The sequence below is a fragment of the Melanerpes formicivorus genome, unplaced genomic scaffold (assembly GCF_026170545.1).
Source record: "Melanerpes formicivorus ecotype bairdi unplaced genomic scaffold, bMelFor1.0.p_v2 SCAF_48, whole genome shotgun sequence".
Classification (NCBI taxonomy): Eukaryota; Metazoa; Chordata; class Aves; order Piciformes; family Picidae; genus Melanerpes; species Melanerpes formicivorus.
Genome location: NW_027142400.1, coordinates 2,071,484 through 2,098,328, shown reverse-complemented (window position 1 = coordinate 2,098,328; position 26,845 = coordinate 2,071,484). Strand labels below are relative to the sequence as shown.

General features: G+C 38.0%; 1 protein-coding gene across 3 annotated transcripts in view; it reads right to left on the bottom strand.

Annotated features, from left to right (window-relative positions):
• PPP2R5C (protein phosphatase 2 regulatory subunit B'gamma) overlaps window positions 1–26,845 on the bottom strand; it is an 80,155-nt gene that overhangs the window by 25,283 nt on the left and 28,027 nt on the right. For 2 of the 3 annotated variants that reach the window (XM_068160141.1, XM_068160143.1), the window contains exon 4: window positions 2,893–3,092. In XM_068160141.1, the coding sequence (XP_068016242.1) occupies window positions 2,893–3,092 (200 nt within the window). Of the gene's footprint in view, window positions 1–2,892; window positions 3,093–24,270; window positions 24,600–26,845 lie in introns of those variants that run through there. The other variant, XM_068160142.1, reaches the window with a different exon arrangement.

The window sequence follows — 26,845 nt, the reverse complement described above, 5'->3', positions numbered from 1 at the left end:
CCCCCCCCTATAGTTATGAAACCTGAGTTTTTACAAAGACTGGGCCAGTTCGCCAAAATTTTCTGTGCTGTGTCCAAAGGACATAACTTGAAAGGATGGCAAAAGTAAACAACCTGCATTTTTACCACTTCACAGATACGTCTGCTGGGACAGTAATTATGCATCCTGTTTTTCTGGTGGCCCATTTTGTTTAGCACTGGGTAATATTTTCAAACAAGTCAGCATAGGAGATAGTGTTACACATTTTCTCCTCACTTCTGCTGAGCAGCCTAAGGGAAGCCTGACATGAATAGCTCTGAATGGCAAGCTATAAAATCTGAAAGTTTGTGCCTTCTCTATTCACTCAAATAAAGACATCCTAGCAGTTACAAAGAGCCACAAGTAGTCCACTTCTGTTCACAGTAGCATCTCCTATTCTGGATCAAAGATCAGAGTGAAAAAACAAAACAAAAACACCCCAAACACCACCCACAAAACCAAACACAAACAAAAACCACAATCTCTCCACAAACCCCCCAAAATCAAAACCAAACAAACCCCCCTGCAACCTCCCCCCCCCAAAGTCAACCTCTGATGGGTATAACTGAGTATGTAATTTCATTTTTATTATGTGTGAAAAGCAGCCATGAAAACTGCTTCAGTTGCTGAATAAAAGCACCATTCTCAAGTACTTAATCACTAAGAAAATTACTTCAGGAGCTACAGAAATAATTAAACCATACTTATATGTACTTCTTATCTATTTATCTCTCAGAACATCACAGGAGACTACAACTCTGGACCCACATATGCAGTTAGCTTTTCCTCAACTCTTCTCAATACCCTCTGGCTAGCTAGCTGGGGTAGGGAATATTCATAGTGATGGTCACTTTCACAGTTCCTGTTAAAACAGGTGCAATACCAATATTGCCCAACCTTCCCTGAGGTGGAAAGTAGCATGAATTTAGGGCTACACAGATAGCAATTCTATATAGCTAGCAATTCTCAAAAAGTTCTACAAAACTAGTATCTCTGTGCTTCTGATACACTAGTGCACAACAGTCTCAAAAGCCTGTTTTCTTCAAAAGCCAAGCTATTGAAAAGGAAGCATATCATAATTATTGAACAGGTAACTTGTGCAGTTCCTTGCCCTAAGTGTTTGGCTTAATATGGTAACAAACCCCCCAAATTAGACACACACACACACATATACACATACATCTACATAAAGAGTAACCTCCAAATTGTGAAGATGAATAGAATGGCACAGTAAAGTCCCAGTTCCTATGCCAATTACCTACTAAATCCACAAACTCTACAAGCTAAGAACTCTCAAATCTGAGTATTTCTTGATCACTCCTATAAGAAATAGTCCTTTCAGTAAAATTATCAATATAATTCAGTGGCAGCAGCAGCACAAAATGTATCAATGTCTCTTCAAAGTGTGTTGAAGTTCACACAGACATTCAATTTTTCCCTTAGAACACACACGATCAACTCAAATCTGCTACTGGAACTTAGCAGAAGTACAAATCAATCTACATGTACATGCATGAAATAAGTTGACAATAGTACTGCAGGGTGAATATGGTTGTCTCAAAATAGATGACCAGAAGAAAACTGTTCCATTAAAGCACTGTGAAAAATTGCTGTCTGAATTTAACCTCAAAACACTAGTCTACATGCCTTCACTGACAATTGTCTACCACAGTGCTATACAAGTCCCATCCAAGAAGGAAATCCTACACCCTTTAGAATCATGCACATAAAAATAAATTCACTTGAAGACCTGTCAAACAGATGCTGTGTGCTCACAGCAAAATGCTGGCAATTCAGATAGCAGCCAAATTAGGCACTAAGATTTATTAAACTGACCAAAGTGCAGACTTTATTACCATTAGTTGCATGTAAAACCAAGTAAAGCATATACTCTACTCAGCCAAATGGATTCTGGCCACAACTGCTTGACAGAGAAAGATGATGCAGGCACGTAAGGCAAATGTTATAAAATTATGGGCAGTTAAGACTTCTTATACAGAGCAATTCTGACAGCTATTCAAGAACCATCCAAAACAAGTAAATCAATTAGCAATACCAGAGATACAAACAAGCTATCAAGACATGGGAAAAGCCATGATCCCACATCTCATTAACAATCAACAATACCCAATGCTTTCTACACGTTTGTCACTGAGTTACACATAATCCTAATATACTCTGAAGTTCCCATTAAATTCCTTATCAGTAAATATTGATGGCTGGTATAGATAACAAGCAATCTTCAGAATAAGCAACATCTTTCATACTGTAAATCCTTAGAATCTTTGAAGAAGCCTCAAAGTCTGATTTGTGTAAGGGCCTCAAAATTTTACTAAGTAAATATTTATGTTAAAGATGCACTGTTTTTTCATCTTACTAAAAATTTGCTCCAAGCTAAAAAGTCTCAGGAAAAACCCATCACATCACACAGGGTCAACAGTTTTTCGTAGGCTTAGCAGACAGGAATTTCAAAAGATGCTTCTGTTCTCAGTGTATTTCAGACAACTACAGACCCGAAACCAACTGCTACTCCAGGCAACTGGTGTTTAGTACTCACAATAAAAACTGAAAGACTCTCCTGTAGTTTCACAGCATTCTCCTCCGGACTAGACTTAAACACAACAGAAAAATAAACTAGGTCTAAGATGGCCGGGATGGCTTATTTCTACTTCATCTATGTGTCTAGTTTCTGTCTTACAAAGAAGAGGAATCAACACCAACAACAGGGTTTAAAAGCACTGCTATATTTGCAGATGTGCAAATAAAATTGATCTTTTGTTAAGATTTCAGTGAGATTTCTTAATCGATACAACTGAAGAAACAACTGTGAAAGAAAAAGTATTTCAAGAGAGTTCCCACTGTTAAATCACTTACCATATGTACTACTTCAGGGTAAATCGGTTCTGTAATCACATTGCGATTGTGTGTGATATATTCTACCATTTCACTTAAAGCTGCTCGTTTTACTTCCTTCCACTTTAGGTCACTTAGTGGATCAGAAACAAAGTCAAAAAGTACACAACATTGTCGTAACTTCTGGATAAAAAGCTTTTCTTGATCAGCAGGAGGAACATCTGAAAAATAAAAACAAGTAGTTATAAGTCACATTGTAGTGGACTTCACTTTTCTCCCCATTTTCACTTCTCAGACACAGGGCACAGCAAGCTTTCAAACGACTTTCAGGGATATAAATGAACCCCAGTAAAATACACTACATTTGACAGGATTTAACATAATTGCAACAGTGATGCATACTTGCCTTTACCAAAAATAGATACTGCATGGAAAAAAAAAAATAAATCTATGCTTGACAAAAAATGCCTCAAGGAATTCTCCAGAGAGCTCAGTCTGTGTAAAGACTATTATGCCCCATCTGCAGAAATACTCTGGGTCTGATATTGGAGATAAATGGGTGGATCTTTGCTTTCAGCATTAGATTTAAGGCAGACCCACTTTCTAAATCTGTGAATTGCCACTTTACAAAGCCCATTTTTATCTAAGAGCTTCCTAAGATACACCTGACTGCAGTACCAAATCTAGGCACAGAGCAACTATTCAAGATCTTTTAAAACTTTGTTTACACAAAAAATATTTAAAGATACTATTTAGTCAATTTATAACACTATTTCAAATGTCTCTTTCACATGTACAAGAGTTAGACCTGCATCAATCTATTTCAGCACTTGCAGGAGTCTGTCTGGTTCACTGTGAACAGCACTGCAAAATGAAACATTGGCCATCTAGAGAAGACCATACACTTCACCAAGGTTAAAACATAATATGAAAAAAAAATAGTAAAATTTACAATAAATAGAGTAAATACCTCATTTGATATTTACTCATTGTTTAGTAACTCAGATGCAGCTGATAAAGAAACTTCTGATTTCTCTGTGATACCTCTATAAAACATTTCACAAGCTTCAGATATCCTGAGACCAGACTCCATCTTCAATAATAAAGAAGAAAAAAGAAAAAAAGAAAGAGTATGTGCACCTTCTGGTTACAGTCTTTAATTCCTTGTCTGTATCACTGTTACCCAACCTTTTGAGACAATGGTTACCTTGCCTTATACAGTCTTTGTGCAGTGGTATTTTTGTTTGACATGGACACCTAAGTAATAAAAGTTCTACACTTTTCACCTCCCAATTTTCACTTCCTGTGCTTTACACCTTAATCCTTCCCGCTGATCCTCCACAATTATTTAGTCCTTGAAGGTAAAATGGAATTAGGCTGCACAGTTCAAACTTCAAACAGAGAATTAATAAGCCAGTGTCACTTGTGCCATCAGTACTTTCTAGCATACTGAATCTTCAGAAAATTAAAAGTATGCTCAACATCAATATAAACCTACCAATTGTAATTTGAAACTAACGTAAGCCTAAATCACCAAGTCCGAATACAGACATAGAAGTTTAGGTTACTGTTAAGAAATAACTAACAGTAAACTGCCATTTATAAACATTTGTATGTTGACCAAATAAAATACCACCTACGGCTAAGATTTCAACAGTTACAAAACCAAAGTTATGCTTTTTAAAATTCTACAGAACTTTAGACTTGACGCCAGAAATTTCTGTATGTACTTTATTTTTCACTTACGTAATCCCATGAGTAGTTGAGTAGCACATGTGAAATACTTTCAGGATCAGGACCTTAACTTTCAATACTTAGGAAACTTTAAAGTAACCAGCCAGAGACAAAGAAAGCAGTACCACATTTTCACATCAGGAAAAGAAGTTGCTTTCAAAAGTACTTTTGTTATAATAAACCTGGAGGACATATTTGGTTTAAAATACCTTGTAATGTTTTTTTCTTCTGAAGTTATGTACACTGAACTGCTCTGAAGATCAGTTCCAAGGAAAAAAAAAAAAAAAAAAGAGAACACCACAACAACAAAAAAAGAGTATCTGTGAAGTAATATCCCTGAAGAATATATAGAATAAAAATGCAATGTAGTTGGAAAGAAACAATCTGTTTCTGTTATCAGCAAGACACCTGGGACAGTGAAGGCCTGAAGAACTAGAAAGATGCTGCTAAATGACAGGTGTCCCTAAACTGATCAACAACCTCACAGAAAACAAACCAAAATTCCTGCCACACAAAATCTCTATTTGAGAATACATGTTTCTGTCTCTTTGGATTAAAAGCTATAGCAATGAAAAGTTTCTCCTAGATAAAGAGTATTTAATTGAGCAGTTTGCATACTGAAAGCCAGATAAACTTATGACCCGCATGTAAAAAGTTGTGGATGGACAAAGTTGGTCAATCTGAGGCATAACAACATAATTCCAGTTAGGGATACTGTGCCGGGAATGGATATTTTACAAATAGAGACTATAATCACACAAGTAATGGACAGTGATTTACAGTACATTAACCTGAAAGGAGAGGAAGCATTTAAACCTGTAATTACTACTAATCTTGGAAGTTAAAGATGACAACAGGGTCAAGAACTCTCAACAAGGCAAGACACCATTTATCTGGAAGTGGCTTAAATTACTTAAGTACTCCAGTCATCCTTGTTATTCTAGAGGAGAGAGATGGTCTTTATATCAGCTGAGAACCTCACACATTGCTAAGGAACTCTGTCTTGTTTGGTTGGGGTTTTCCCCTCCCTTTAGAAGCGGGCATTAAAGCTTTCAATGCCAGGGATTATCCAGTTACGTTCTTTCACTTCACTGCATGGCGATTTCCACACTACCTTCCACTTCTATTAAGCAATAATCCCTGACTTGCAATTGCTGAAGTTATCTGACACATTTGAAGAGAGCCATTAAGTGAAAGTTTCTGTAATTGAGCAACTCTGGTGCTCAGATGACCAATGAACATGGGAAGGCCATGGTACTCAGAAGCTAGTCCTTACACTTATTTCAAAACTGACATCTGCAGGTATTCAGAGCAGTGTTGGTTTTGGTTTTTAAACACAAAACAACCGCAAAACAAACTAAACACTAACCCTCCCCTAAACCAAAACATTTTACAACACACACTCCCTTCCATTTGTTAGCCACTATATACGTAATTTCACAGAATTGTTTCTAAACAGTAGCACATGTATAATCTTAAGACTCTCTATTCAAGCCCAACACTTACCCTATCAGTAATCACACTTTGAGTACTGTTTCTGGTTTTCCAGTGGAACAGGAGCATAGTTTTTTGTAAAGCAAGAATTTCTGTCACGCTGGACAACAGAGATTCACCCTGACACAGATTTACACAAATATTGCAACGGCTATAACTAAATCTGCTTATTTACCCTACTTTCTAATATTACAAAAAGGACACTATCAGAAGAAGGTAGGTACTATGACAACAAGGCAAGTCCCTGTGCCTGAGGAACCAGCTTTTTGCCTTCTTCAGGTTTTTCAGTTTCTTTCCCTATAATCCCAATATAACTATCAGATCTACTTACACCAACAACCTAGACAGATGCAACCTCTACTGATACAGAAGTAGCTATACAGTTTCAAATCCTCAACATTTTCTCTGGCTGATGGGTTTCTTTCCACTGTATAACCAATACCTGCTTTTACTATCAGACTACCTGCACTATCTCACCCTGTGAGAGACAGCAATTTCAGTCCACATCTCAGTGGGAAAGTCAGGGAAACATCTGGTACTAAGCTACTGACTGCCTTAGTAGAATACAGATGATTGGTTGTAAAAGCTAAAATATAAACAGACAACTTTGTACAAAAACTTATCCATTGGAAGTTTCATGCATTTCTTCAGCCATTCTTATTGTCAATTAAAGATCAATGAACTTCCTGCAAATGAACTGTTCACACTGCTACCTGTCCTCCCTCTGTCCTTCGTTGCTGCTCAGCCAGGGTGTGCCATCATTCTGCACCCAACAGCTTCCCACAGACTACAGCACCTTCAGAAACCACCATTTTATTTCCAAGGTACAGAATAACTGAAGAACTACAATACAGTTATCAAATGAAGATCTGTCCTGTCTTCATATTTAAACAAATTTGCCTAATTTAATACAATTAAAGTCGAAATAAACCAGAAAACACTAAAATTTCGTTCCTAAGTGCCTGAACATGTTTGATACTGTATGATACATTAATGGTTTTGCACTGTAGGACTGTAAAGAACTTACCTTTCTCTGGATAACATTTTTAAAAAATGTTCCTACAAATCTTACAAGTCAGATCTTTAGATTTTATTGTAATTGTGCCATCACTGGGCATTGATAATTGATCCACCCTGTCTTTTTCATAGAAGCCCATTTTTCTATGGCAACATTTTAATAGCTGCTGAATGGAGGGCAAAAGGCAAGGCAGGGTAAGTAGGTGACCCAGAGATGTCACACAGATCAGCTGTTCCCTAGTATCTGTTCCCTGTAACTGAAATAAGGCTCTACGTTTTGAGGTTGTGTCCTGACAGCAAGAACAACTGGTACTATTTCTACCACAAAACACTATTTGTGATCAGTTAAAACTCACCACGTTTCATCATTCTGAAAGCAGGAGACAAGAGACACAGTTGATAATTTGCAGATAATGCAGAATATAAAACTTGCCTCAGCTGTATGAGCACTTTCTTGCTCAGTGGAGGTACCAGTTTTACTCTGGGCAGCTAGGTAATTTCATGCTGAAACACAGACCACAACACAGGAGGAGCATGTGCAAAAACGGTGTTACAGGAAAAAAAAAGAGGAGCTAAAGATCACATGCCGAAAGTAAGTACTTCAGACATTGGTGTAGAGCAAAAGTCTGAGCATGTAAGGTGACACCAGCTTGCAAGCAGATGAAACATCTTATGACATGTGTCTGCAAACCTACTGAAGGCCTAGGTTTTCTTAATTACACGGGAAAACCCCCAACATTTATCTGTCAACTAAGGTGCTGTCTAGAATGTATCAAGTTTATTGGTAACACAGCCCTTTCTGCTGATCAGAAGCGACCATAAGTCTATTTCAAGTTTATGTCCATTACAACAGCAAAAAATCATTAAAAACAAGGTTTTGTAACTTGCAAGGGGGAGTGCACTGTTGGCAATGTTCCCTTAGACATTTCACTTGGCAGTGACATGGCAGCGATTTTTAAAGAATAAGCAGAGCTTCATTTCTCTTACTCAAGATACTGAAATTGCCAGACATGAAGGCAAATGGACTACAAAGTGCGGGGGAAAGGGCATAATCTATCAAAACATGTATTTACCAGAAATAACATTTTCTCCAGAACTAGTGATCAAGTCCTTAAAAAGACAAGAGCATAAGACAATCAGAGAAAACCAGACAGATAACAAGTTGTCTAAGATTTAATAAAATTCCATTTAAAGTATTTTGAGATGGTTAAGTTACTACCAGAATCCAAAGCAAGGAATATTTTTTTGGGCTTAATTTTTATAGCATTTCTATTTGACAAACTCATTACAGTCACCACTGATTTTATTGATGTAATGATGACAATCAGCACCTGCTTAGAGATGACACTCTCCTTGTTAACAGGATTCTATTCTAACACATGATATTAGAAATAAGGAGTGGCATGGGGAAGAAAACTTCCAATTCATACATGGAAAAGTTTAATTACAACTGTTACTTCTAGCAGCCCTTGAAAATAAAGTTGAGGAGTACAAAAGAGTATTATATATAATACGCAGTACATTTTATACAATAGCAACCTTGGGAGTGGGAGTCTGGCTGCAGACAACTAAAAGCAGGCAAGATATTGCTGCATGCATACACTGGATTAGAAAAATACATAAAACATACTTACGATTATAGTTTTATTTGAAACATTTTTGATTCTATAGAAGCAATTGTTTGCAAAAAACCCCACCCACTTAAAACAAGAAAAATTACTGCAGTGACCGAAGCCAGAGGAACACTCATGGAGAAACAAGAGTACTTGTATTAAGACTCAAGAGAGCATGATTATACATAAACATTTTAAGTGGCATAGAAGAGGAAAAAGCTTCCTCTCTTTATCTTACCACTGAAGATAAAGGAATGCATATGTGAAAGGTCACAAAAGAATGTAGGCTTACTCCAAAAGAACTCAGCTGCAATTTTAAAGTCCTCCTCCATTTGCCATGTATTGTACCTGCAAACATTCCTACTTCAGCACTCAACAACCTTTTTTTTGTGTACGTCACACAAATGTGTACTTCACACATTTCCCACCATCAACAAGACACTGAAGATCAGACAGACTTTCAATGATTCCCAAACAGCACCTGATCAACAATTAAAAGTCTTTTACAGGTATTTAAAGCATCCATAAATATTACAAGAACACACTATTCCAACCAGCTGCTATCACAGCAAAGTTGTTTTGTTCAAGGCCAGCTAGAAGGTGAGCTGAGAAAGGTAGGTGGATGCACAAGGAAAGTTCCCAGTCTCAAACAGTACTTGTACAGCAGACTGAAGCTTCTGAAGTGTCTGCATCAGCTGTTCTTGTGTCCCACCATGACACCCAGTAGCAGTCCAGGCGTTCAGAGGGAGGCAAAGTAACCTGTAGTTACAAGCTATATCCACTCCTTTGCTTTCACAGAACTGAGTTACTGCCAGAAATACCTTTTGGCTGTTCTTCAGACAACAGAAGTCTGTAACTGGAAATAAAAGATCAGTTTAATTTCCCTGCATTTGAAGAAATGTCACTCTTCTTTATTGTTGCCGTTTCACATTTGGTAATGCACTTGAAAAAGACTAGGACCCAAAATATGAAACTGCTTCCCCATATACTGATAGAAAGTAATGTTTAAAACCAATGCTTAAAATCATATAGGATGTAGCACATTTTCTACTGAAAATTCAAAACCAAGGCTCATTTTATTTTTAAGTAGTTCAAATTTTTGGACAGCAAATGAGTTCTGGTTAGTAGTCAACATTCAAGCTTTATTATTTCAATAAAACAACAGCATTGATACTGCTTCTAGGCTGATGTGCAGTCTGGATCTAGCCAGAGGAAAAAGGTATTTCATCTATGACAGCTTGAGTATTAAACCAGTCTTAATCATGACACCAAAGTGGGGAGAGGGGAGGCAAGAGCAAGATACTGGGATTTGTTAAGCAGAAAGGTACACCACATTTAATGTTTTTGGTCTTTGTGTAAAGAAAACTCTTGTGTAAAATCTCATTTAAATGAGTGGCTTTTCACTAGTTCTGAGACTTTAACAGTGATATATTCTTCTATTTAATGGGAGGAAAAAAAAAAGGCTATTACAATGAAACAAGCCATTATCAAACTACTTAAACAGCATCAGCAGAAGGCAGGGGGACAAAACAGTTACCAGCCAAAAAATCCACACTGAAAGAGCGTGAAAGGAATGAGAAGCACATGTTTGGCAGTCTTGGAGTGAAGCTCAAAACAGGTGTTTCATAACACTAATCCCCTCTGAAAGCTGCAGTTGTTGGGGAATCCGGTGCTGAAAGCTATTGCTGGTGGCAGCTATCTCCTAACTACAAGATTACATAGTGGTTTTGAGGATAGAGACTAAAGACAAGTCATTTGACTATCAAATATTTTAAGGACTATTTGGTAATGTAGTAAAAAGTCTGCTGTCATCTTGTACTAGTTGACATAACTTTTACATATTAAACAATGAGGTACTGAAATTACTTCCAATAACATACTTTCCAGGTGTACATCATATGACTAATGATAAAAGTAGATCAACAGTGAATAATCTGTTCACCTAGTTATCTGGTTGTCTTTTCAAAAGTGGACTAACACCATCCTGCACCTAAGCTTCTGCTTTACAGAGTTTTATCAGAATTCAACTACTTTCTTAGAAGCCAAATGAAATGAAAAAAATAATAATTGAAAATACACTGTAATAACTTTTTAAGCAAAAGAAGGATTTTTAAACTATATTAAGTTTAAAAATAGAAAGTAAGGAGTAAAAGTGATAATTGTATAAATGCTTTAAAGGTAATGCAGCATGAAGAATGAAACAGGAATGCTCATACAGGGAATGACAAGTGAAACAAGCAGAAATGGGTTTGAGCTAATGAAATAAAAATTCCACCTGAAAATCAGGGACAAAAATGACAGGGAGGATAATCAAATAGACAATGGAAGAAAAAGCTGTCTTAACAAGGGAAGAGAAAAACCAAACAGACATTGGAGTCTCAGTAGAGGTTTTCTGCATAGATACAGTTAATAGGATAGCAAAAGTAATTTTAAAATACAATGCACTATTAATCTAAAAGAAAAAATCCTCAATTTCCTAGCCCATTACAGTGTACTTAAATCCATTCTTGCACCATAAAAATCAAACTTCTTGTGCAGTATCTTCAACTGCATTAAAAAACATTAAAAAAGTTTTTTTCGACAAAGAAGTATCAATGTAACAAGTGTCTCTGAAAAAAACAAACCAACAAACCATTACTGTGGTAAGACCAGACCTCAGTTTCAATACAGAACATAATTCAATTGCATGGTGTAATTCAGAAGATTTAGGTTAAGCAAATTGATGAAACCCATGAACATACTCTACCACTTTGCACACCTGGTCAAAATCAGTATCAGCTAATCAAGCCTAAACAGCTGCTGTAAGTATAAGTGCCACTCCCTGTAACACACTAAAATTCCACACAACCATTCTAGTCAGATACCACTCACAAGTCTGAGAAACTTGCCAATCAACGTTAACTATCATACACCTAGGATAAATGTAATTTAAGGGAAAATTAAATGACTGAATGTAAAATAATTTGGGATTACTTTCCCAGAGTATATCTGCCTGCTTTCTCCTCACTCCCCTTGCATATGCTAAACCCTAGAGGGTTACTGCTTGTGTTGTGTTGGATCCTAATGACTGACAGAATAGATGCATTTCATAATAACATTTAACAAAAATTCACAACAATACCACAAAAATTCATTGAAGGTGGCTGACTCGTGTGTTGGCTTCGAAAGGAATGACACAATAGATTAGAAAGCATGAAGAAAAAACCCCCCAGTTTTTCTAGTCAAATTTAAGTGTTTCATATCCTAATGCAAATTAAAAATCAAATGCCCAGCCCAGTTAAGGTGCAAATGCATACATGTTCCAGCTTGCCTGAGCTGACATTGATTCTTAAATGAACAGAAACTTCTATAATCTTTTCTTGATGAAAACACTGAATCAGCTTTCTAAAGTCTCTACTTTTCAAAATTAGAAATAGGATGGGGAATAGGGTAAGTCTTTTGAAAAAAAATCTATTCATAGGAGAGCTTTGTTAGGGCAAGCAACACTGAGCTGGGATGCAACTAAGGTCCTGAATAGCTGATCGACAATTAATATCATCCCAGATTATCACGTGTCATTCAAACCTCAGGTAATCCTTACAAGATAAGCAGAACTATCAGCAAATACCACCAGGACCTTTTTGTGATTTTACTGAGTGCAATTTCTTAATAAATTTTAATAGACAGTAAGTCTCAATCCGTGTGTGTGGGTCTGTTTGGCTTGTTTGATTGTGACTGCTTGTTGTTTGGGTTTGATTTTGTTACTTGGTGTTGTGAGGCAAGGGAAAAGGGTGGCATTCACATTCCCTCATTCTTTTACGTAAGCAACACTTCCTTAGTTCTATATACTTGTGAAATTCAGGGACCTTGTGTGATGCAACAGGTAAATGAAATGGTCAACCATGATAGCAACAATGTTTTGGGAAAAAGGAAAAAAAAAAACCCCAATTTTCAAGCTGGGTCAGTAACTTACCAGCCAATGCCGATCATATCAAATGCTAACTGCTTCAAAACATACAAACTTACGTGCTTTTGACATAGACATATTCAAAGAAAATTAATGATATAATCTATTTGCTTGTTTGCTCAAGAATTAAGTGCTTAATTTTCCATTTAACTCAAAAAGCATTCCTGCAGAAATCCAATGTTGTTTTCCTCCTATCATGTTTGTCTGAATACATGTACATTTCCTTCAAACCCAAGTCTTCATTCTCTGGTCAAACTAATCTTCAGTTTCACAAAGGAATTCTATTATGAACAGAAACTGTACCTGTTAGGAACACTATCTGTAACAGAGAATGTTGCTTAGCTGCCAGAGAAGCTGATATTCTGCTAACGACTTGCAGCAAATTTCACAGAATCAACCAGGTTGGAAAAGACCTCAGAGATCAAGCCCGACCTATTACCTAATATCTAACACTACCTCACAACTAAACTATGGTTCCAAGTGCCACATCCAATCTTTTCCTGAATGCCTCCAGAAACTGTGACTCCAGCACCTCCCTGGGCAGCCCAGTCACCCACATAGGCTGGGCAGTGACTGGCTTCAGGGCAGCCCTGAAGAAAAGGACCTGGGGGTGCTGGTGGATGAGAAGCTCAACATGAACCACTAGTGTATAGCTGCAGCCCAGAAAGCCAATCACATCCTAGGCTGCACCAAGAGAAGCATAACCTATCACCCAACACTATCTAATCAACTAAACCATGGCACCAAGCGCCCCATCCAGTCTCTTCCTAAACACTTCCAGTGATGGTGACTCCATTACCTCCCCGGGCAGCCCATTCCAGTGGCCAATCATGCTTTCTGTGAAGAACTACTTCCTGACATCCAGCCTAAACCTCCCCTGGTACAGCTTGAGACTGTGTCCTCTTGTTCTGTTGGTGGTTGCCTGGGAGAAGAGACCAACTCCCACCTGGCTACAACCTCCCTTCAGGTAGTTGTAGACAGCAATAAGGTCTCTTCTGGTTTTTTTTTCTATTCCCCGTAGTCCTATCACTTCCTAACACACTAAAAAGTCCCTTCACCAGCTTTCTTGTAGGCCCCCTTAAGATACTGGAAGGCCCCAATGAGGTCTCCCCAGAGTCTTCTCCAGACTGTGAATAGCCCCATCTCCCTCAGTCTGTCCACATAGGAGAGGTGCTCCAGCCCTGTAATCGTCCTCGTGGACCTCCTTTGGACATGTTCCATCACCTCCATATCCTTCCTGTAATAGGGCCTCCAGAACTGGACACAGTACTCCAGGTGGGGTCTCAACAGAGTGGAGTAGAGAGGAAGAATCACCTACCCTTCCTAAATCTGTGTTGGCTACGTCTGATCCCTTGGCCATCCTGCAGGTGTGCTGTGACTGCCCTCAAGATGATCTGCTCCATAATCTTGCCTGGCACTGAGGTCAGGCTGACAGGCCTGTAGTTTCCAGGTTCCACCCCCTCACACAGCAGAAAAGAGTACATAATACATTTAAATCTGAGCTTCCAATGAATCTGTGAATTGACAGGACATAAACAAGCTGCTTGGCTTTATTAGCTACCAAACCAACTCTGACCATTATTGCATATCCAGATGCCCTGGACATGCTCAGATATCTCACATTTTCCAATGTATTATTTATAATTTTATTTGTAAACAGAAGATTTAGATGTGCTACGAAAGCAATTTATTTCAATTCCTTCCATTTCAAAAGAAGCTTTAGGATTCTTTATCCCTTAAACTACATTAAGGAATACTGAGTTTCCAGTAAGAGGGAGTGAGAAAAGTTAAGTTGTTACAGCCTCAAAATGTTAGAGAGAACGTGTTTACTCTGATTCAAAGGCTACTAAGATCTTAATTTCTTACTGGGACAAGAACCACACAGAAGCGGTTCAAATAACTCTAAGAGAGAATCCTCAAAAGATCCTCCCTGTGCATCGATTTTTGGATTTCAAGATACTTTCTATAGAAGTTTTTATGTAACAGAAGCAAAAGATACTAGAAGTATTTTGGAAATAGGGTAGAAGAAAGACTGCAATCTTAAGACTAGTTACAACTTGTTTGAAAATGAAGAAAAACTTATTACACCCAAAGGACAGACAATACTCCTTTTCCTTAGACCATTCATAGCATTTCAAGCATCGATCAATTTTATTCAAGCTTTCTTTCCAACGTGGCTTGAATGTGCACAGGACACCTTTGAAATGCCACTGACATTTGTTATGCTTTCACTTCAAATACAAAAGCAGTATAAGTATTCAGTTCTAGAGGTTGTGTGAAGTCACACAGACTGGAAATCTAATAAAAAAAATAAAAAAATCCATAAAATCAATTTTACTTCATGTTTACATTTCATGTATCACTTTTTGTGTAATGTGTAAAGAAAATATTTACTTCATAAACTACAATCATTACCAGTAATAAGAGCAATTATGAAAGTTGACATAAACCCGTCACTTTCACCACTGATAATCCACAAACAGCCCACACCCCTAATTTTAACTGCATTTTAGAAAGAAAACTTAATTAGCAAGTTCTAGCAGAAATGGTAGTGCATGATTTGTATGTGCATTAAGTGAAATTGATTAAAAGGAGTACAGATATAGCTTTTAAATATCACGCACTCAGAGCGCCATTTAATTCAGTTTTGTCACTTGAGACAAGCAGGCAGGCAGAAATTGAGCACCAGTACTGTTAGGCTGACAAGAGTATACTTCCACTGGTATAGGGTGTTTACCTCTGGCACAAAGGTTAGACCAGAAAAGCCACCTCCACTAGAGGAATGTCTTGTCTGTATATGAGATGTAAATATTCCTCTATTAACTATTGCGAGTGTTCACTTAATTGGCATAGTTTACAATGCAGTTTCAGTAGCTAACAGTATTTGACAGCACATGGAGAGAATTAGCTGACTCTACAGAAGTTTAATTATTAAAAGCTTTGAACAGAAATGGAAATAAAATATTAATCAGAAGCATATGACACTGACTTTTAATCTTAAAATGTGTATCATACCAACAGTCACAAAACAGATGATTTTTGATGCATGAATAAAAATGGGGAAATATGCATCTATGCTGATATAATTTGGCTTCCTTGAAAGGGCGTGCAAATTACATCATGAGTCAGTAAATGTAACTTGAAAATTCCAGCTGACTACCATCCTCCAATTTCATGGAATTTTCATCTCAACAAAAAAAGTCCCCTCCAGAGATGTTTTACAGTCATACCCTTAGAGATTTTAAGTATAGTGTGAACACTTAACATCCTCATTGTTTCCAACAGGAGGCAAAAGATCTATACAAAGGTAAAACCAATCTGTTAAAGTCAAGGAGGAACGATGGCATGCTAGAGGAAAAGCAGTCAACAAAGTAAAATGTATTCTCAGATGAAGTGCTGCACACTAAGTGAAGAGTACAAAAGCATATCACCATGTTAAACGCATCAGGAGTGATAAGTAAACAATCTCCTTTAAATCTGCTCTTGGTCTAGTATCAAAGCACTCCCCACCAGCTGCTGCAGTATACAGAAAGTGGGGGGGAAGGGGAAAAAAAAAAACAAACCAGCAGCCCATGTGTGGCTGAATGCTGTTGCTGTCCAACATCCCTTGATAAAAAAACCAAACAAAAACAACCACCCCCAAACTCAGCCAAATAATCTAGCAAAACCATACCAGAGGCAATACAGTACATAGCTATTTGTACCAGTATCAGTCCTTTGACAATTCTGATGATTATCTAATGATAATTGATGAACCAATTAAATATTTTACAGTCATATAGATACAAGAGTCTTAGGGTTCATTAACAATAGAACCACTGCTTGCTCTTGAGAGAATAGTTTCTCCTTTTGATGCAACACTTTTAGAAAGGAACACTGCACATGCTTCAAAGTTAATTCAGGGGTTAATCAGTGGTTTAAGAAATGTTAAAGAGCAGCAGTGACTGAGAACTTGTTGTAAGGGTATTGGAAACTTTTGGCAACATGGATGATTAACAACTCCAAGAGTTAGGCTGAGTATCAATGGAGCTTGAGAGGCTTGGTAGAAAGGCACAGGCATCAATCAGCCCTAACATGCAGCTGGTTCTCAGCCTCACTCCTTCACATCATCAAGTTATAATTGGTTCACACAGGAAAAAAGGGAAGAACAAGCATTTATTTATTTATTATTTTTTAAAAAAATCTCCTCTAAATCTCAATAGAGGCTTATTCGTTTGATCCAAACCCAACCACCATGACCCCCAAGCAGGACAGAAGATGTGTGCTGGCCATGGGAAATCCCATGCACTGGATTAGAAGGAATGGGGAAAAAAAAAAAAAAAAAAAAGTTCAAGGTCTTCTCTAGAGGAATATTTCCACAGAATTTACAAAACCCCAACCAACCAAACAAAAACTCAACCAAAAACCCAAACCAAAACAAAACCACACACAAAAAACCCCAAACAAACACCAAACCAAAAAAACCCACCCAACAACAAACAAACCAAACAACCCCTAAACCAACAGACCACCAAAACCCTGCAATTTTACAAGTAGCTTTACTTTTCAAGCTTTAAATTCACTGAAACAGAATTAGCACTCTTCATTACTGTGATGGAGCATCTCTGAAGAATTATTTTCTTTCTTGCCAGGATGATTTTACTCACTTGTACTTAAATGTGTGCTAAATGTGTTGAAGAATTAAAGGAAATTAATTATTTAAATAAACATACATACTCAAACAAGTTAAACAATCCTTAAAAATACCTGTTTGCGTGGAAATGTGAAGATTAACACTATCATTACAGAGCAGGAATAAAACAAGATTCTCTCTCCACTGCAGTGTAAGTTAAGAGCAAAAAAATCCAGTACCATAAAAGATGACTTCCTGAGACTCTTAGATATGGTTTCATAAACAGTACAGGCCAGTTTCAGACTAATAAACCACAAATACCCCCAAAAGGTAAACTGAACGCATGGAAATTATTCTTGAAATTTACCAGGTTCTTGGGAAGTATCAGAAAGCTGGTAAATGACAATTATCTCTTGGGTTTTATGCCTTTTTCTACTGCAGGAAGATTAACAAAAGTGTCTTGCAAGGATCTGTGGTAGAAATTACAGCGTTGAACATTTTCATAAACACCACAGAAGACTAATAGCAAGGTCACCATTTGTGAATGCTGTATTCATTGCCAGTTTAAAGCTTGTTAAAAAGAGAGGCACAAATATCTCACAATACTGAGCAAATTAATTCCATCTATTAGATCTTAACAAAAGCTGATAAAACGTAAGGAAATGTGGGTGAAATAGCTGACTGTGTATACCTGAGCTCTAGCTTATTCAGAAGGTATTTTTAGAGCCATGGATGGTGTGTAAAAAAAAAGCCACATACTTGCCACATTTTTTCCCACTACTGCTGAGCTCCCAGCAGAATATTAAGAATTGAACAAAGCATCCTTAGTGTGCCAATATTTTTAATACTGCATTCAGTTCCAGTCACCCATCTTTAAGTCCACAAAACATGGCAAGAATAACTTAAAACATTCTAACACTAAAAACTGAGAATTAACACAGAGGTAAAAGTACTACCAATAGGCACACTGGTACCAAACACATAAAAATACCTGCCTTAGTAACAGAAGGAAAAAGAAAAAAATGTTTACTTTACTATGAAATAAAAAAAGTATATTAAAATTCCTACAATATTATTTTAAAGTGAGGTTAAGGCCACTCATTTTTTGGTGTCATATGCAACAAAGAATAACAGAAAGCACAGACATTTTACAGTCCCTTCTGGGATCTTTCTCCAGTGTTTAACCACTTATACAGGGAAAATTTTTTCCAGGTAAACAATTGCAATCTTCTGTGCTGCCACTCACATTGAGCACCTCTCATTCAGAAGAGCCTGGCTCTGTCCTCCCTCCCATCAGTTAAAGACGAGAGCTCTCTTTAGACTTCTCTTCCTTAGACCAAACAAACCCAGTTCTTTCAGCCTCTTTTTGTACATCTTGAGATTAATGGCTACTGTTCTACATGCTGAATTTGCTCTGTATTATTTCTTAAGTGTGAGCTTTGGCCTCTACTTCCCATTTAATTTAAATTTTTTTTTTGGGTGGGTTGTTTCCCCCCCCCCCCCCCCCCTTTTTAATCTCACACACAACACCTGCAACACAAAAGCCTTCCTGGTTTTTAACAACTATGAGTAGACAAAAGAATCATGTCATTTTTTTTAAAGAAACACACACTGGCTACTTTGTTAGAAAGTGCTGAGCTTTTCTTCTTTAATAAATAAACTGCACAGGACAGGTTTAAATGCATTATGAAGCTCACTTAAAAGTTGTTCCTTATGGCTTATGCACTGTCAAAAGGGAGTTGACCTTTCATGGCCAGAGCATAAAAATATAAATTAAGTGGAAATGCACCTTGCAATAGTTAGATAGCACCTGGTTTATTTACAAATCTGACACCAGTTCATAGTGAGCAGGTAACCTTTCAGCTCCGAGCCCAAAGTAGCCCAAGCTCAAGGAAAACAGACAGGTGCTTGATGCTATGTTAATATTTAACCCAACAGAGCAATTATCTTTCAACATGCTTTGTCAAGCATGCAAATTTCTATCCAAATACTCATTTACATCACAAAAACATTATTACTAACGGTTTTAGCCTTGCAGAAAAGGACTATGAGAAGATGTAATATGAACTGCCTTCCATGATCCCTTACTCAAGATTAATTCATACAAGAAGCACACAGAAAGAATAGGCAAAGTTAACATCACTTACACCTTCTTTGAAAAACGTCAAAGCATCTTTCACATAATGTTAAAGCAATTTAAACAAATTAGAATCAGTCAAAAAAAAGTCTGCTGCTCTGCAAGGCAGAGGATGGATATCTGAAAGAGGTTGTACCCTACAGGAAACATCAGCTTGAGTTAACAGAACATCAGGGTGTTCTCACCCTTCTCCCAGCACAACTTCCAGTTATGTCTTGCAAAACACCATTAAAATAATTTTGAAAAGCATGAACAGACATTACCAATCCCAGGCAGTAACTTAACCACTAAAGTAACTTCTATATTGTACTAATTATGCAGAATTTTCTTTTCTGTAGATCAGAAAAGCTTTTCTTATGTTTTGTTCAAACATCTGCATCTTGAAGTTATAAAAACATTGTAACTTAGGCTACTTCTACTTACTTCTAGAACAGTACTGTTTTTTAACATCATTGAACTGTCTTGCTAACAATGTCTGCTCCTCCCATGAATAAGCATTTATAACCTGGCGAAAGAATCAATTACAATTCTTTTCTTCAAATAACTACACTCTCTACTACAGCTACAGGTTTCAGCAAGAGAACTCCCAAAAGCGAATATGAACTGGTGACTCCGAAGCCTAGTGGCAAATATTTACTGTTTGTCCTAATTTGTGCTGCTTTTACAGCTCCTTTCTTTTCTTCAAGTTCTTGGACTAAAGTCAAAAGGACCCCAATTCCTTTCATCTCATTTATGTGAAAGCTCCTATCAGAGCCTTGGGTGAACTTCCATCACCCTCAGGGTTCAGCTGCCGGAAGGGTTCCATAAGGAAAATGCATCTTGAATGTGCCATCCAGCTCTGCTTCCCTCCTTGTGGCAAAAACCTTAAATTCATAATACCAGGTAATAACCCTTTTCTTTGTGCTGTCCTAATCTCATCCTCATAGCTGGTGATCTGTCTATGCACAAAGATCTTAAAGGAGCTCCCTCTGCAGATATTCCATGACAGGTTGCTTTGGCTACATTACTCGTTTCACAGCCAACCACAAGCTCAAGCCTATATCCAGGATCATGTCACAGCAGTTACTCCGTGGCTATAGTGACACTTCAAACTGAAATTTTAATTTTCTTAGAAGCTTTGAATCTTTCCAATATGAGGTAAGTTTTCAGGTTGCCATGATAACCAGTGCCAAGCAGCTCAGCTGCCTTATGCATTGTATTTGTACTGTAGAAAGATCAATGCAGCAGCAGCGTAACTCTGATCTCCTGGAAAGCCTGCTGCAGGTGGAATGACCGAGGGCTCACTACCCCAGCACGCCAAAAACCCTCACTGAGCTAGTGCTTTCAGCACAAGCAAATATCATTCAGTAATCACTCCATGCCACTTGTGTTCAATGTTCAATTACGTTCTTTGGGGCTTGGAATTTTCCAACAACAGGTTCAAAGTCATCTTCTGCAGAATTGATTTCTACACATTGGCCTGGGATAACTGCCAACACCCTACAGTTGTCACATAGGGCATAAATTCTCAGTACCTGGAAGAGGAAAGGACAGCAGGTGTACTGACACTGCTCAGGGTCAGCCAGCAGTCCAGTGGTTGCTGAACAAGTCTAGAGTGAAGATGCACACTAAGCCAGGTAACTCAACACTTCAGCATCCAGATCAGAGAACAGCAGGGGACCTCAAGAATCATCTGGCTCAATCTTTCATGATGGTCTAACACCCTCTCCAGCTGAATCTTAAAGAGAGTCCAATCCTGGGGAATCTACCAGAGTTTCTGGGAAGATTATTTGAATGGATGATAGTCCTTGTTATGAAAAATTTTCCTCTTACATCCAATCAGAATTTCCCCAGGAATAACTTGTACCCATTACCTCTAGCCTTTTTCCATGTGAATCCTTGCAAAAAGAGCCTCCATCTTCTCTGAATCATACTTTAATTACTGGAACATGGTGATGGGGTCTCCCATAGCCTTCTTTTTGTCAAGGCTGAGCAAAACCAATTCTCTCAGCCTTTTCTTGTATAGTAGTCTTCCCATGCCAGCAAGGTACATGTCTTGACAACTGCACATCTGCAACCTAGCTAAGGTGACAGCCAAGGCCAAAAGACAGCTCCTGACTGAAAGGGGAGCTCTGACAAGACTACTCCAGCTACTTCCACAGAAATCCAACTCAAGATTACACAGCTGCACCAAATGAACTGCTGGAGGATAGGGTACTTGGGGCCTCAACATCTTCTGTTCGACAAATACCTACTGTTTCTCCTTATTGGTGACAGTGCAGACACCAGTGACAATAAAATTCCGACCCTTATTTGCAAGACTCATAACAACATTTATACAAACCATTAGCATCTAACATGTTTTTTCCAAACATGTTGTTTCAGCCAAGTTGGTAAGTAGCCCAGACAACAAGGCTGTTGGCAGTTCAGGAAGGGCAGGAGAAAGGGAAGCAAGCTCCCATCCCATGTCAGATCAGAAGGCTGTTTTTTTTTTTTTACTCTGCAAGTATTACATAATCCATATGATCTAGGTACAGAAAGTGTTTTAGAATTAACTTTAAAAGCAACATCGCATTTTTTATTTTCAAAGAAGTCCTGACAGTGTAGTCCAGAAAGCTTCACAGAATATTTTTTTAGAAGAATAATGCCAAATATGGCAGCTACAATAGAAGGGCAAAATAAAATACAACATCTCAAAACTTTATTGTAAAGGTTTTATGTTACTGGTGATAAAGCAGCTTTTCTGGTAAACTAGGTCTACCAGAAACAAGTGAGGGGCTTCTGTCCCTTCCTTCTGACTTTGAAGTTTTAACTTTTAGAGCTGCAAAGAACAGATGTTGCAAAAGGACTTTATCAAGAGTTATCAGTTAATTTTTACATATAATAATTTTGTATGGTTCTGACAAGCTTCATCTTGGAGGCAGATCTGTTCTGACAACATCAGAACAGCTAGTGAGATGAGGTACACTCAAAAAACCAAAGTAACTTCTGTCTACATATATGGATGGAAGCCACACTTTTCCTCTCTTAGTGTCCAGCAACTCCTCTGGGCTGTAATACCAGAAACCCATTTTATTTTCCACCACCTGAAAACAAAAAATAATCTCCCAGTTATTCCTTAATTGGTTACAAGATAGTCCATCATCATCTATTTAAAAAACCCAAGCAACAAACCAAACCACAAAACCCCTTAACCTCTACTTTACTTCTGTATTATCCAGTGCAACAGAACCGTAGGTTTTGGGAAAGTAAACTTCAGAATAACTTCTTAAAAATCTGTTATTTCCACAATTTATATATTTAATTGGAAGCAAGAGCAGTGGTAATAAATTCACAGACTAAACCCTTATTATCATATTGAGACAAAGAACTATGAAGGTTCATCATTGTAACATTTCATCATTCTGATTACAATCTTGGTTTGATGTCCTGACTTGCACCTTTAAAAGATGGTGCTTCTCCCCTTCCAAAAGGCATCATCTCTCAGAGAATTAAGGTGATTTGTGCAGAGGGAAAAGCAAAGGCCTGTTGATGGGTCAGGCAACCTCATTTACATTCTCTTGACAATGAGCAAAGTCTCTCTTCTAACTCAAGGGAATTTTATCATATTTCCTCGCTACTGGCACAGTGAAAGTAGAGTCTTCTAGGATACATTCAATCCCACTTCAGAGGAGGAAAAGGCTCTTCTAAAAGGTCATGGGAAACCACCTTTTTTTAATACATGAAGGCCAGTGCTACTGCTTAAAGGAAGAGGCTTTTGAACAGTTGTGGAATTTTTAATTTTTTTTTTTAAAACTTTTAAAGCATAATTTTTTTTCAGTGAATAAATTAATGAAAAAATACTCCTTTCAGAACTAACATCTAGCCTATACCAATGAAAGCTGAGAAGCAGGAGTAATTAAGAAAGGTATCAGCTACCTGTGTTTTGTATTTCTTGCATATGAATGCCACTGCTCAAGGTGTACTGATCCCAGCTAACACACATTCTGCTTTCATAAAAAGTTCTAAGCCAAAGCCACCTTAAGTAAAAAAAAAAACCAAGAGCAAGCTTGGTTGGTTAACAGCCAGCTAAAAAAATACACACACACAAAAAAAATCCATAGCAATGCAAAATTTTACAAACTGCAAAAACGAGACACACTCAGTATGATGTAGAAATGTCATACCAAAGCGCATTTTCCCAATGAATTATATCAAATGTAGATTTGCAGTGCACTCATTCTATGAGCGAGAAAGAGCGTAATTCTGTTAAGAAATTGAACATTCAGAACTGCATGAAGTGGTAGGCATATAAGAGCTTGCTTGTTGAAGCTGAGCCACATCTTTCCTAGGAAATGCTTTCTGAATGCATAAAGGATTATTTTCATATTAAATGTCACATCTCGTCCCCCCTTTCCTCTCCAACAACACTTCCAATTCTTTTAGAAGCCACAGTGAATTTTAAAGGAGCCTTATCTGACCGATTCACACAAAAAAGGCTTTGAAACATATCAACATTTGCCCTCATTCTATGGAAACTGTATAGCGAGAACTTGGCTCTTCCCTCCCCCAACACAGTACCTTTCTGGGGTAGTGACTTCACATCCTTTGACATCAGCACAGCTTGAAAGGGGGATGGGAGAGTCACGGCAGAAAGCAGTAAAACCTGCTTTTAACTATGCATGCAATGCCTCTACGAATACTTAAAGCTTCCCAAAACACATTTAACAGAAAGGGGATTTCAATCTCCTTCTTTTACTGCGGCTGTGACAAACCGAAGAGGACGGGGCTACAAAGGACGTCCTGCGCCCCTTATCCTAGCGCCACAATAGCCATTTATTAGCTCGTGAGAGGGTCGCGATTCTCTCCCCCGCGCACAATAACTCACCTCTAATATGCAAAAGGGCCACGGGCTGGAACGGCCCATTGGAATTGGCTGCGTCAACCACCATCCTGCTGCCAGCTCTGTTACATGTCAACATCTAGGCTCCAGCAGGCAAGGCAATGTATTCCTTAAGGCAAGAAACCAGCCTCCATTTTAGTTTAAAAAAAGACAGAAACTGAAGAGCTCTGCAGCTGGAGGGAACTGGCTAGTTAATGATGTCAGCGGGCGGGAGGAGCCCCATTGGCTCACGGCAGCAACTTAAAATGACACGGAGAAGGTCGCAAATGAGCGGAGGCGGCGCGGGGCTGTCACTGCGCTCCTGCGCCGGCCCCGCGGAGCGGGGAACCCCGCCCGGAGGAGGTGACGGGTCTTTTGCGTTCGTTCCTTTTTAAACCAGGCTCATCCTATCGCTGCTCTGTTATTTCCACCCCCCTTGTCTCCGCCCCGTCAATATTCAGAACGCACCTGCTAGAATGAGCACATGCATTTTAAATTGTGCCTCTTCCCGAAAAGCCAAAAGCTTAACCCTTACTTCATCAAGGCTGCCAGGAGCTACCAAACAGGAGGTCAGCTTAACCCTGGAAAAACACAGCAGAAAAGGCAACGTCTACAACTTAGTCTTTCATGAGCCATATGAAAAAGGTAGCCCACAGTGAGATACACGTCTTTGAATAATATAATTATTATTATTAGTGACCTGATGAGCATTCCCATTAAAGTGTTTTATGACAGGCTGCTAATATGTATATTCTGAATATGTACATATTCAGGGAGATGAAAACTTCATGTTCTGTGTTCATTTTGGTATTTCTGTCTAGAAATGAACCTACCTTAAGTTTAATGAGAAGTTGTTAAACTTGCATATTGCAAAATTCAGGTTTTATTTTCTAGAAAGTTCAGTAATTATACTTTATTATTCAAAATAAATTATTATATGTAGGCATATGGAAAGAGTTCTGCTGCAAAATACCACTAATAATAATAAAAGCAGCACGGCTTAATTTCTGAACTTTTTAGTTAAATCACTTAAGGTATTTGGAACAAAACCACAAGCACCCTGTTCTTCATATGAGACTTTCATGTTTATTTTTACCATAAGCTACATGAAGGACCATTTTGCCTTGTAGATAATGCACCTCTGGGAGTGGTGTTCAGAGAAACAGGCAACGTTATACTTGTTCCATCTCCAAACCTGTGCTTCTCCCCAAATGCTATTTGCACAGTATGTCATCTTTAAATATTCAAATTACCTGATCTACACCCCTGTCCTAATGTGTATCTGCCCCCCAAAAGGACATTAAAAAAAAAAAAAAAACCAAAAAAACAACAAGAAGGACACATTTCAATTGTGCAATTTGCTGACGAAAGTCTGCAAGAAAAATTATAGGGCATATTCTAACTCAGAGAAGTTTTATCATGCTACAGTAACAGACTGAAAGGTGAGGCCTTCTGCTTGTTAACAAAATTTGCTATCTTTTCACCCGTTGTGCAGATGGAGAGGTACATTCTGCTCAGGAGGTTTGTATACCTTCCCTTTGTTTCAGCTTTAAGTTTTAAGCTTTAAGACTTGTCACCAAAGGGAAATATTTGCTTAAATTATTTTGAGCTACCTCATTTGGGAAAAAAATTGCAAAGAAAATTGAGTTAAGAATTGACTTACTAATGAGAGGTAAAGAATATTAGTGCAAATGGAATTAGGCTAATAAATATCAGTGGGAAGAGGAAGAGGTTACTTCAGCAAATTTATGAAGACACTTCTGTTGCAAGAGAATCAAAAACTGTATTAACTTCAGCTACCCATTTTTAGAATTAAATGAATGAAAAAGCATATTGACAGTATAGCAGAACTAGCTATTACAGGTTTCTTCTAAACTCTGCTTATTACTTCTAACTTCCTGATGATGGGGATGAAGGAAAATACTATAAAATTCTCAGGATATAACTGAATGTGTTACATTTAGGAACCAGCACTACAGCTGGTGAACTATCTTTACACATGAAAGCCAGCTAGTATTTCTTTCAAAATAAATACTCCATTTGGGTTGTGATTTAAAAACCACCCAGCCCCCCACCAATTCACTAGCCCAAAGGTTGCCTGTGTTTCATTCTGAACTACCTACTATTCTGATAGCATCAGAATCAACAATGTATAGGAAGATTAAAATTGGATTGCTATATACATGAAAATACCATGAATGAACTTGGTTACGTCTCAGACTAGATGAGTTTTCATTTTTAGACTGGCAGAGTAAAGGGCTAGTGTAAACCATGAAGTAACTAAAGGCATAATTCTATTTGTCAGCAACTTAAGCCACCCTAGTTACAGACTGCTTTGCTCCCTTTCCTGAATTCCCCTCTGCTGTATTTTATGCTTATTTTCAGTGGTCATTAGCCACTAAACCAAGAGACAGTCACTTCCCTTATTATCAGGTTGGTTTTCTGTTAATTTAAACCTGTGTTCTATGGCAGCCTAAGCTGAGCTATGCCAATAGGAGCTACTGCTTCATTCCCACCTCTGAGGCACATGTGCACGACCATCTGAAATTGCTGAACAAGAGCTTGTGCAGCTGCATGGTTG